This window comes from Canis lupus, chromosome 2, assembly GCF_003254725.2.
Source record: "Canis lupus dingo isolate Sandy chromosome 2, ASM325472v2, whole genome shotgun sequence".
In the NCBI taxonomy this organism is placed as follows: domain Eukaryota; kingdom Metazoa; phylum Chordata; class Mammalia; order Carnivora; family Canidae; genus Canis; species Canis lupus.
In genome coordinates, this window is record NC_064244.1 from 74,523,593 (window position 1) to 74,535,867 (window position 12,275).

At 54.4% G+C, this 12,275-nt stretch overlaps 2 protein-coding genes across 7 annotated transcripts in view; both read left to right on the forward strand.

Annotated features, from left to right (window-relative positions):
- The window catches only part of ASAP3 (ArfGAP with SH3 domain, ankyrin repeat and PH domain 3), a 49,554-nt gene extending 45,602 nt beyond the window's left edge, over positions 1-3,952 (forward strand). Inside the window, exons 23-26 of one of the 3 annotated variants that reach the window (XR_003136617.3) lie at positions 785-992; positions 1,553-1,644; positions 2,591-3,142; positions 3,541-3,680. Coding sequence is in view for 2 of the 3 variants with exons in the window: in XM_025447217.3 (XP_025303002.3) it covers positions 785-992; positions 1,553-1,644; positions 3,541-3,671 (431 nt within the window). In the remaining variant the exon portion in view is untranslated. Of the gene's footprint in view, positions 1-784; positions 993-1,552; positions 1,645-2,590 lie in introns of all 3 variants that reach the window. The other 2 variants (XM_025447218.3, XM_025447217.3) reach the window with 2 other exon arrangements.
- Positions 3,953-6,619: 2,667 nt separating this feature from the next.
- TCEA3 (transcription elongation factor A3) overlaps positions 6,620-12,275 on the forward strand; it is a 42,676-nt gene continuing 37,020 nt past the window's right edge. For 2 of the 4 annotated variants that reach the window (XM_049105901.1, XM_049105911.1), the window contains exon 1: positions 7,041-7,203. In XM_049105901.1, the coding sequence (XP_048961858.1) occupies positions 7,135-7,203 (69 nt within the window). In that variant the 5' untranslated portion in view covers positions 7,041-7,134. Of the gene's footprint in view, positions 6,713-7,040; positions 7,204-12,275 lie in introns of those variants that run through there. The other 2 variants (XM_049105910.1, XM_049105906.1) reach the window with 2 other exon arrangements.

The following is a 12,275-nucleotide window of genomic DNA, read 5'->3' on the forward strand; positions in this document are numbered from 1 at the left end:
GTGCCAGTGCACTAAGAGGGCATGTGATAGTCCGTGCTACCCTCCTACCCTCACAATCACTTGTCAGGTCGAGGTTATCCTCCTTATGGGTAAAGGAACAGAGATGTCAAGTAACGTGTCCAAGATCCCATAGCTAATAAGTCCCCGATGTGGGAATCAAACCCAGATCTGTCTTATTCTAAATTCCTCAATGCTTTACTTAAATAAAGAGTGAAGGATTTATTGACTGTCCACTGTGTCTCTAGTATTTTGGGGATGACTGAGACACAGTCTAGTGGGGGAAATAAAAGCTGGAGTGCGATTCATTACAATATTCGACATAATGGTATAGAATGTAAATCCCACTCAACCTTCCCTAAAAAAAGAGTGTAAATCTCAAAAGGACAGGAACCTGAGTGTTCTGTTGACTAGTATTTCTCCTGCACCTAGTACAGCGCCTACCTGGCTGTCTCAAGAACTATTCATTGAATGAACAGGCTGGTTGTGGGAGCTCAAGAGAGGGAGGGGCATGTCCTATTGGGACTGACGGGTGGTTGAGGAAGGCATCCTGTCAGGGTAGCACCTGAGCTGAGCTGAGGGATGAACAGAGGAGTCCGAACTGGGGAGCATGGGGAGCAGAAGCAAGATAGTGCATCAGTGTGGCCTGGCTCTCAGAGCAAATGAGACAGAAGCATGGTGGGGAGACGTTGGCAGGGACACCAGACAGGTGGGTGAAATGGGGAGTGGGGGGCAGCCGTGTTGGATAGTAAGAGATAAAGACAGGCTTTGTCACTTTTGATTCCAGATCGTTCTGAAGTCCCCAGCCTGAGCTCAGAGCCCTCTGGGGCCCTTGAGAGCCTAGGCAGTCCACCCTGCACCACTTCCAACCTCACAAGCCCCGTGGAAGCTGCGGGTCCAGGCCAAACCCCATCCAGCTCTGAGGAGGGCCCCTCCCGACCCAGCCTGACATCTGGAACCACCCCTGCAGAGATGTACCCCCCAGTCAGGTTCAGGTGAGAGCCCAGCTATGCAACTGAGCAAGTTTCCAGACCCCTCTGTACATCATTTATTTCCCCACCTGTAAATGGTGCCTGCCTAAAGACTGGGACACCTCCCAGCTCAGAGGCCCATGACCAAGGCAATATGCTAGCCCTTAGTAGAGGGTGAATGGACCCTTTGCTTTCACACACCTGCCCCCTGAGTCTGGCCTGGAAAGCTGGGAAGGAGCCTGGGACCCAGACCGCTGCAGATGGAATAGAGAAGGCCCAGTCCTGCCCATGGAGCTTCCAGAGGTCCTCGGTGGAATCTTGGCTGTGTCCCTTCTCCAGCCCACGATCCAGTCCTCCCTGCCCTGCAAAGAACCCTTTCAATTTGGAGCTTGGGGAGTAGATACAAGAAAGCTCCAGAGCCCTCAGGAGGCTAGTTCCAGGCCTCTGCAGCCTGTAATGGACCCAGCTAGGAGCCTGGAGGACTCTCTACCCACCTGTCTTAGGCCCCAGCCTATATCTGAGCTCTTTCTCCCCCTCTCTAAGAGGCTGGCATGAGGTCACCTTGGCCTTTCCCTGCCTTCCAGCTCCGAGAGCACTCGTTCCTATCGGCGGGGTGGGCTGGAGCCTGGAAGATCGTCCCTCAACCAGGCAGCCTCTGCCCAGAAGGAGCATGCTGGTATGAGCTCTGGGACTGTGGTTTGAGGGGTGGTGGCAGGACCCATAGGAGGCAAGAGTTAGTCAACAGTAGGTGGTTGGGGTAGAGGACCTCTCCCTGTGACTGGGGTACATATGAGGCCAGGTGGCCACAGTTTGGCCAGTCCCTGTCCTGGTGTACCCCCTTCCCACTCCAGCCCAGGACTCATGAAGCTGGAGAGAGCCCAGGTCCTGAGGGACGGCAGAGGTGATGAGGCCCGAGCTCTGGATAACAGGGGAGGTTAGCAAACCTGTGTCAGCCAGGCTGGTGGCTCACTGCCCTGCAGATGAGGTGGGATTAGGGCAGCCTGTACCGGCCCATGGTTTGCCTAACTGTCCCGTTGATTAGGAGTCTCCTGGAATCCTCTCACGCTGCCAGCCCCCAGGCATAGAGATGTGACAGGGACGAGGCAAGAGCTGTCACCCTTAACCTGACTGAATCACGAAGTATCTCACAGTTACCCACAGTTAGTTGAGGAACCGGGGAGTGGGCACAGGACAGAGCCAGCGTGGCTGAGAATGAAACTCCTGCTCCGTGTTCCCCTGGGGTCCCTCAGGGGTGGCTGTGGTTGTCTGCTCTGGGAGTGGGAGACAGCAGGGCCAGGAGTTGGGTATCTCTGAGGAATTGGTCATCTTCACTCCATCAAAGTCAGGCACCAGACACCGATCTGTGTCTACAACCAGGTACCATCGCCCAGCATTTAGTAGATACTGGTCGTTCAGATGGGTGTGATAAGAAGAGCTCGGGCTGTAGGAGGTAGGGGCCTCAGAAAAGTGGCTTGGCTTCTTCAAGCGTCAGTTTCATTGTCTGTTAAATGGGGATGATTTCATGAATCTATCATAGGACAGTGATGGAACTGAGGGAGATAAACAGCTGGTGTATAATACAGGCACTCAGAAAATGTCAGTCTTCATTCTTCTCTCCACAGGCTGGCTCCACTGAAGGAGAGGGCCCAAGGATGGGGGTTTTCCTGGAAACTCTGTGCAGCTTTTACAAGACTAGCTCCTTGCTGGCCCTTACATGCCTGAACTACCCCCATGTTGGATCCCAATGTTCAGAGCTGGGACTTGAGCCCACAGGACCGGGGAACTGAAGTGTCTGTTCCCTTGGGTCTTGCTCTGTCTGTCCCTTGTGCATCTGGGGCTGGCCTTCCTCCCTGCCATGGGCCTATGCCCCCTGCAAGGATTTGGGATCCTTCCAAGTTAGGCCTGATGGCAGCTCTTCCTCTCTATCCCGTCACCACCCAGGGAGCCCTACGGCTGGGTCGGAGTGCTCTTGAGCTAGCTGTGGCTGCAGAACCCTCAGTCTCCTCAGACCAGAACTGTGTTTCTCCCATCAGTCTGGGGGCTACATAACAGTGGGACCAGCCCACCTTCATCATCCAGACCAGGGATTCTGGCCCCAAGGGACTGTCTTCTTGAACATCCATCGATCTAGTATTCCTTTACTGAGTTCCTCTCTATGTCCAGATGCCACATGAGTAAGATAAGGGTCTTACAGATGTGGTCCCTTGCTGGGACACTGATCCCAAAGGCTGGGCTTGGGAATGGGCAGGGCTGGATTCCAGGGAATGGTCCCAGGCCCAGGGGCAGACAGGTGATCAGCTGGCTTACACCGACGTGACATTACACCATCTACAGCTCACATCCATTCTGGTTGGCCAGTGCTCATGCGGTACTGGCTGTTAGGTAAACACTCAATAGCACTCCTTTCGAGGGACAGCACAGCCTTCCCGGGGACCTCTGTCCAATTCCCCAGCCAGGAAGTGTAGACTAGGAGTAACCCCTATTTGCCTACTCTCCTTGATGCAGCAGGAAGGAAAGGAATGGTCTGGGATGATTGATCTTCCCTTCTCTCTTTTTTCTTTGGTCAACTCAGGAGCCTTCCAGTCTTGGGGAAGGAAAGAGCTAAGAACGGAGGAAGGAGAAAATAAGAACAGGAGGGCAGGGACTGAAGGTTCTGCTTCCCAGTCCCAGAAGTGTCACCGTGACTTTCAGCCCCATATTTGAAAGCAGATACAGCTACGCCATCATCAGTCTCTAACACAGTTGTATGGGCACCGGGCGCTGGGCCCTGGCAGGGATGGGCCAGGCCAAACAGGAGAGGCCAGCGGGTGCCAATGGCCAACGAAGCAGTCTGGCCCTGGAGGCTGGGCTGTTTACCCTGGAGACCTGACTGGTCTGGGATCCCACAGGAGCAGGGCTGTCTGCTGGGCCCTCCAGTGTCTGGTTTTGCTCATCTCAGACTTGTTATTCCACACATCTCTAATAAAAGATTTTTTTAAATTAAATTCCAGTAGTTCCATTTGTGTGATCTGACGAACAATAGGGACTAGGTAGGAATCCTAGGGCCTGGAATTCTTTCTCTGGATCTACTAAGGAAGAGGGCGGGGTTTGCAGCAGTGCAAACAGTTTGTAACCTGGGGCAATTTTGCCCTGGGGGATGTTTGGCAATGCAGACTTTTTTTTTGGACCACTCCCAACTGGAAGGTGCTACTGGCATCTAGTGGCTAAAAGTCAGGGGTGCTGGTAACCATCCCATGGTACACAGGTCAGCCCCACAACACTGCATCATCCTATCCAGAATTCCAGACTGTTAACAGCGCCCAGGTGAAGAAGCACCAGTGCAGAGGAAATATGCTGTGGGGTGGGGGGGATGGGGAGACCAGCAGTTGAAGTCGGCCACAGTCCTTGTCTCAATTTGAGGTCCCCAGAGACAAAGATTTGGGGGCAAGTAGTTTATTATTTACAAAGTGATCCCAGGAACCATAATGAGGTAAGGACTGGAACAGTAGGTCAAAAAGCAATAGGGAGTGTGTTAATGAGAGGTTACTATACTGAACTAGGGTTTATCTTGGGGACCTTTGAGAGACGATGGATTAGAACATGTCTTCAGGGCGCCTGGCTGGCTCAGTCAATAGAACATGAGACTTGATCTCCGGGTTGTGAGTTCGAGCCCCACATTGGGTGTAGAAATTGCTTAAAAAAAAAAAAAAAACATATTTCTGAGTTGTCCCACTGAAAGTGACACTGGTCTCTCGCTAGCTGAGGGGTCTTTCCTGGGGGTGTTAATTCCCAAGCACCTCCAGCCTGCTCTGAAGCCCTCATTCCAAAACGTGGGAAGGTGATGCATCCAGGAACTGCCTGCTGTGACCTCTAAGAGAGGACGAGTAGACAGGGAATATGGTAGGTACCAACAGTGTCTGATACGGTTGAACTGTGCAACCCTGGGCTTCTCTGAGGCTCAGTCTTCCCATCTGTACAGTGGAGGGGTTGGTCTTTATGTTTACTTAGGGTCCTTTGAGTCTTGATGATGTAGATGTCTTGGCTTGTGCTGAGGTCATACAACTCAGGGTGGGAACTGTGTGGAAGTTTGAGAAAAATCAACTCTGTTTATTTTTTAAAATGGAATCTTGGAGCACCTGGCCGGCTCAGTCAGGAATATGTGACTCTTGATCTCAGGGTTTTAAGTTTGAGCCCCACATTGGGTGAGGTTACTTGAAAATAAAATCTTGAAGAAGAAGAAGAAGAAGAAGAAGAAGAAGAAGAAGAAGAAGAAGAAGAAGAAGAAGAAGAAGAAGAAGAAGAAGAGGAGGAGGAGGAGGAGGAGGAGGAGGAGGAGGAGGAGGAGGAGGAGGAGGAGGAGGAGGAGGAGGAGGAGGAAGAAGGAGGAGGAGGCAATCCTAAGTAACTGCAGACCGCTGTCCCTTCAACCCACCTGGGAGTTGCTCAAACTCCCATCCCAAACTGATAATCTAACCTCCTAAAAGTGGCCCCAATGCAGGTGTTGTCAGACCCCACTCATCTCTGGCTTTCTCCCCTATTTCCTCCCAAACCCACCTCAATGCTACAGCCCCACCAATATTTCAGTTCTTCTGACCCTGACACGCCAAGCACACTCCCATCCCTAAGCCTGGCACATTCAGAACTCCTGGAGGACTGTTTTGGTCCTCTGGATGCCCAGGGCTGGAACTGCTGGGCATGTAGTAGGTGCTCAATAAACATATGTCGAATGAATGTTCCTTCATCTCTTATGTGAACACTCCCTTCCTGCCCCCAATTCCCACCCTGCACTTCTGCCCAAAGTTTAAACTTCGTTTCTTCAGAGCAGATGACACCTCCACTGGTGCAGGTCCCCTCAGATGTGTCCTTAAGGTATCCTCATTTCTTTCTGACCCTCATCCCAGTTGTGATAATACAGAATTGATTGTGTCCAAATTTGCTTAGGTTTCCTCTTGCCCTTAGACTGCATCTCAAGCTTGCTGGGACTAGTCTGTCTTGTTTATCACTTGAACACTCAAAACGCATTTGTTTAATGAAAGAAAAAAAACCCCACCCCTTCCTACCATAGTCTCAGCAGCAGCAGTTAGAAGCCAGATGAGTGGTGATCCAGGCTGGGATGGAAAAAAAGTTCTCCCAGGAAAGTCTGGAGATGTCACGGAACACCCCAAGCAACAGCGCCCTACTGTGTACACGGCACTGATCACTTTTCACGCCTCCCCTGGGGGTCCCTAAGCGCGTCTCCCACTGAAAAGGATCATTTTGTGTTCATGAAGCTCACTAGTTCAGGACTCTTCCCAGGTCTGCTGGGGGCACGCTTGGAAGGTCGTTCTAGAGAAACACAGATGTGCGCACAGCCGTGGGGGGGTGGGGGGGGGCACAATTCTGTTTGCTTCCTTTCACGGAAGATGACCCCTCCAAACCCAATCCCACTGGGGAGGTAGTAACCTGACCTTGAATAAATAACGGGCACCCATGCAGCTGGATCGGTATTTCGCAAAGTCTGGTGCATTAAGAATCTCCCAAACCCTCACTGCTCAGAAAGCAGTCCCAGGGGCAGCCCGGCCGGTCGCACTCGGAGCTTATTAGAAATACAAAACCTCCTCGCAACAAGCAAAATAGACGGAACCAGAGGGCCTGGAGCCACGTGTCCACAGGCCGTGTGCGCGGAGGAGCGAGCACCGGTGCAGCAGAGCTGGATTTAAGCACCGCGCACGAAACATGACCCGAGGGCACCGAGCAGCCCGCGCCGGGGCGCAGGACGGAGCTAGGTCCGCCGCTTCGAGCTGCGACGGTGCAAAGACGCGGGAGCCAGGACTCGTCCCGGGGCGCTGGGGGCCCCTCGGGCGCCAGGCTCCGGTGTCGGGCCCGCGGCGCCCCCGCAGCGCAGCCTCCCTTCGGCAGCAGGGCCGAGGCGGAGGGCCCCGTCTCGCGGCCTCGTCCCCCTGGGAGGCGGCCCGGCGGCGCGGGCAGACTTTGCCCGGGCGAGTCCTTGAGGTCTATATTTAGCGCCGTCACCCCTCCCCCTGCGGCCGCGAGGCGGGCGGGCCGCGGGGGTGTGGGAGGGCCCGGCCCCCGCCCCCGCCCCGGGCGTGTGCGTCCTGCGGGTTTGGGGCCCGCGCGGTCGCGCGCCCGCCGCCCTTGCGCTCCCGCGGCCCCGGGCCCCTCGGCCGGCCGGGCGTCGTGCGCCAGCATGGGCCAGGAAGAGGAGCTGCTGCGGATCGCCAGGAAGCTGGAGAAGATGGTGGCCAGGAAGAACTCGGTGAGGCCGCGGCGCTGGGGCCCCCGCCCCCGGAGGCGCGGCGCGTGCGAGCCGGAGTCCCGGGGGCGCGTGCTGGCCCGGCGCCCGGGAGGCGCGTGCGGGGCGCCGGGCCCGAGGGAGGCGCGGCTGGCGCAGGGCTCAGCGCCCCGGGGGCACTGCCGGGAGCCCCGGGGGGCGTGTGCGTGGCCCCGGGCGCCGGCCCCGTGGTGCGGGGCCCCAAACGGCGCTGGTGCACGCCCCTCTGGGAAAGAGGGGTCCAGGGGCCCCGGGCAGCTTATGCAGGGCCCGGCAAAGCGAGCGAAGAGCCGGGGGACCTGCGAAAGGACTTTGGAAGTCCCAGCACTCGAGGCGTGTGCAAAGTACCGGGAGTGGCGGCGACAGCGGGGCGGGGAGGGGGACGGCGGAGGGCGGGGGGGGGGGGGGGGGGGATGGATTACAAAACCCCGGGTGGCCCGAGAAGGGGCAGAGGAACTTGAGCCGATGCGGGGTGCCGAGCCGCCTCTGTGCCTCTCACCCCACTAGTGGATCTGGGTCAGAGCCCCCCTTGTGACCGCGGGTCCCACAGCCTCCCAGCTGCGGGCGCCAGGAGCGGCTCTGCTCGCAGCTTTCCCTTAAGTTGGCCGCAGGGCGGGGCCCCGCGGGCGGGCGGGGGGGGGGGGGGCCGAACAGGTGCCGGGGCAGCCGCAGCGCCCTCGGGCCGCGGGGCGGGAGGGGCTGCGGGCCTGGGCTGCGGGGGCCCGCGGGAGGAGGAGCCCGACCCGAGGGGATCCCACGGCCCTACCTGCGGGGCCCTGGACTTGAAGTTAATGTTTGATCTTCACCGTGATCTTTGCCTCAAGCGGGCGGGCGGCCACGGAGTTGCCTGGCCAGAGCAAACTTGGCCTTGGGTCTCGGAGGGCCTGGGCACACCCGGGGAGGGAAGAGAGGAGAGCGTCGCCCTTGGGACTGCTCCCCCACCTCACCCTGGACCGGGGGCCTTCTCGTCCCACCATCCGTAGCCTCCGGCTGGAACAGGACCCGTCTTTCCAGCCCATTCTGCAAAAGAGATGGCCCCTAAGGGAGGTTTTAGACCAGGTTAGCACCAAGAATCACTAGAGCCCTGGAGTGTCCAGCAGCCCTAGAGCAGACACAGAGTTGGTGTCTGTATAAAGGCCAGAGTCTACCAGCTTCCTCACCCTAAGAAGGAGATGAGATTATCTACCTCCTGGGAAGGAGTGTCTCTGCTTGGAGTGGTGAGGGTGGAAGAGATGGGAAGCCCTGGGGAGGACTGCACGGGTGCTTTCCGAGAGCTACAGAATGACACTTGGCTTTTGCACAGCCAGGCGGGACAGAGAAACCTGCGGGATGCTGGGAGCCCATCACCTTTACACGCCCAGCCTCCACCCACCCCACATTCCCAGATCCTCCAAAGCCAGTGAAACTGAGCCTGGAGTCAATGGGCACTTTCCCAACCAGGAGTCGTAGAGCTCAGCCCAGGTCTTCGGAGCTAAATTCCACATCACAGCCCTGTGCCTTGCTGACCCCAGGCTTGGGCCAGGAGATTCTAGGCTAAGGGGTGGGGGGTGAGGGGGTACAGGGACACCTGAGGAAAGGCAGCTTGGGGGATTTAGAGCTCCGACTGAAGAGGAGGAGACCTGCCCTGCCCTCCCCGCCTCACGCCTTTTATGGCCCTACGCTCCCCAGTCTGCTTTCCCTTTCTGGGCCTCAATTTCTTCTTCTGTGAAATGGGAAGAGGAAACTGTATGTCTTGGGAATGGATTCCTGTGGAACTACCCAGAAGTCTCTCCAGGAAAGAGGCAGGTCTGGCCGCAGGGTCTCTGTAGCACAGAGCTCCTCTGCAGCCACGTCTGCGCCTGGGCTCTTGGCAGCATCTGGGTGGGCACAGAGCTCTGGGCCTGTGGCCGAGAGAGGTGGGGCCTGCTCTGGGAGCAAATGTGGGCCCGCCCAGCAGTGGTTAGGGAGAGGAGGACACACTTCCTGTAATAAGACGGATCCTCCACGTTGCAGCTCAAGCCTGGGACTCGCTTCCAATTGCTGAAGTCCCAGCAACTTGCTTAGGGCTTTTGTCAGATGCTGTGAGTGTACAACTGAAGCAGCTTCAGACATACAGCCAAACACCAACAGCCACAGCTACACATACACATAATTACACACAACAAACACGGCTAGGCACACACAGCCACGCACAGCAATAGCCAGACAAGCATCTATACACAGAACTGGACGTGAGACATGGCCACTGGTGCTAATGTGACAGACGCACTGACCATTATACTTCCAGGAAGACACACACGTGAGTGCACAGCACAGCCACCCCCATACATGCAAAGCTACAGATTTAGCAAACAGCCATACTTACACATTCAAGGATTTTAACACGGGCATCATCGCACAGAGATGGACACACTGCTTGGAGCTGCATATACACAGCTCCACACATACCAAAGGTACTGCTGGCTGCACATCCCATCCCTGTATACAGGTAGACACACCTGGCAACTCTTGCACCTGGCTTTGTAAGCCCAGCTCCAACCCGGCTCATGGCTGTTCTTTTCCAACATGACCCAGTTGTACAGTGTGACATACAGAGACACACACCCAGTGGTGAGCTGCAACCAGCATAATATCCATTGTTGATTTTTCAGGAATTTTGCAAGCTGGTTGTTAAATACAGCCATTATGGTATTTTCTTAATTGACTCTAGTTGACAGCCAATGTTACATTAGTTTCAGGTGTACAACATAGTGATTCACCAAATCTCTATATTATGCAGTGCTCACCACAAGTGTGACTACCACCTGTCACCATACGATGCTGTTAAGATGTCACTGACTACATTCCCTATGTAGAGCCATTTATTTTAAAAATTAAATGATGTGGGGAATCCCTGGGTGGCTCAGCGGTTTGGTGCCTGCCTTTGGCCCAGGGCGTGATCCTGGAGTCCCGGGATCAAGTCCCACATCAGGCTCCCTGCGTGGAGCCTGCTTCTCCCTCTGCCTGTGTCTCTGCCTCTCTCTCTGTGTGTCTTTCATGAATAAATAAATAAAGTCTTTAAAAAGAGAGAGAAAGATTACTTTCCCTCATGAAAGGTACTTTAAAAAAATTTTAAATGATATGCTTAGAATTAAATAAATTATATATATTTAAGATATTTATTTGACAGAGTGAGAGAGAGAGAGCGCGCAAGCAGGGGGAGCAGCAGGCAGAGGAAGAGACACAGGCTCTCTGCTGAGCAAGGAGCCCGGTGTGGGACTTGATCCCAGGACCCTGGGATCATGACTGAGCCGAAGGCAGACGCTTAACTGACTGAGCCACCCAGGCACCCCTGAATAGTTTTATTTTATTTTATTTTATTTTATTTTATTTTATTTTATTTTATTTTATTTTATTTTTATGAATAGTTTATTTTAAAAACAAAGGTACTGGGTGTCTGGGTGGCTCAGTTGGTAGAGTGTCAGACTCTTGGTTTCTGCTCAGGTCATGATCTCAGGGTCGTGAGATAGAGCCCCACATCAGGCTCCACTCAGCTTGGAGTCTGCTTGAGATTCTCTGCTTCTCCCTCTGCCCCTCTCCATGCTCCTGCACACATGCCTGCACGTGCACTCTCTCTCTCTCAAATATAAAATAAAATCTTAAAAAAAAAACAAAGGTAATAAACACTCCAAAGTCATCACTGCTAGTTATTTTACTACATTTCACTACCGTCTATGGTCTAGAGCTGATTTACTTCTATTACATCAATAGGGTGGAAATAGGGTTTAATGGTGTGGTACTGTACATCTCTCCCCAGTACCTCCTTTAATTCAGTGACATGTTGGTAGCCAGAAATTGGCCATGGGAGGATTGTTTACACTATAGATACTGACAAACATTACAAACCAGGCGGCTTTTCTTTTTTTTTTTTTTAAAGATTTTATTTATTTATTCATGAGAGACCCAGAGAGAGAGAGAGAGGCAGAGACACAGGCAGAGGGAGAAGCAGGCCCCATGCAGGGAGCCTGATGCGGGACTCCATCCTGGGTCCCCAGGATCACCTGCTGGGTTGAAGGCAGGCGCTAAACCACTGAGCCACCTAGGGATCCCAAGGCGGCTTTTTTGTTTGAGAGCTGGGTGTTAAACGTTGAGCAACATGCCCCTGCTCTGACTCATGCTGCTACTCCGTGGTTGCACGTGTCTAAATAGCTGTATGTCCATACCTACACAGTTTGTATAGTGGTTAGAGCCATAGGGCCTGAGCTCAAATCCCAGCTCCATGCCTCGTAACTCTGGGCAAATTATTTAACCTCCTTATTTCTTGGGTTGCGGGTCTGTGAAAATGGGCTAATAACTCGGTAAGGATGGGAGTAGTAATAGCGTCTACCTCGCAGGGCAGGGCCAGTGTGAGAGTGAGAGCAACTAATGCAGGTGAAATACTTAGAGCAGGGCCCACCCAGCACAGAGTGAGCCTTGAATCTAGTGGGGCATGTAGAGTTGTGTGTCCACAGGTGTGTGTGTGGGCACGCACATCCACAGGTCACGCCTCCGAAAACACACTGCAAACCCAAGTTCCCAGGGAGGCTGAGGGCTTGCGGAGGGCAACCCTTGGGATATGGTCCTGGCACAGAAGACTGGCGGGGCAGGGAGCTGGCAGCTGGAACCACACAATGAGACCAGGGCAAGGGTCATGCCGGACACAGTCAGCTGGTGCTCCCCAGGGAACTGGTCTCAGGACAGGAGGCAGGGCTGGCCTCTAGAAAGTGGGTGGAGGAAGGAGAAGGCTGAAATGGGGTAGGGGTTGCTCAGGGCCTGGCAGCCAGCAGATTTGCAGATCTGAGGTTCCTTTCTTCCCTTCCCACTCTCCCTTCCCGTCTCTGCTTTCTGCTTGAGTCACTCACTCAGGGAGCACTGAGCTGTGTGCTGAACCCTGAGGTTTCAGAGAGTAAAACAGCCCTCTTTACTCAAAAGAAATGAAAGTGTGTGTCTGCACAAGGACTTGTGCGTAAATGTTCCTAGCAGGTTCATTTGTGGTAGGCCCAACTGGAAACTACCCCAGAGCCCTACTGACAGGTGAATGCAGTATATCTCTATAATGG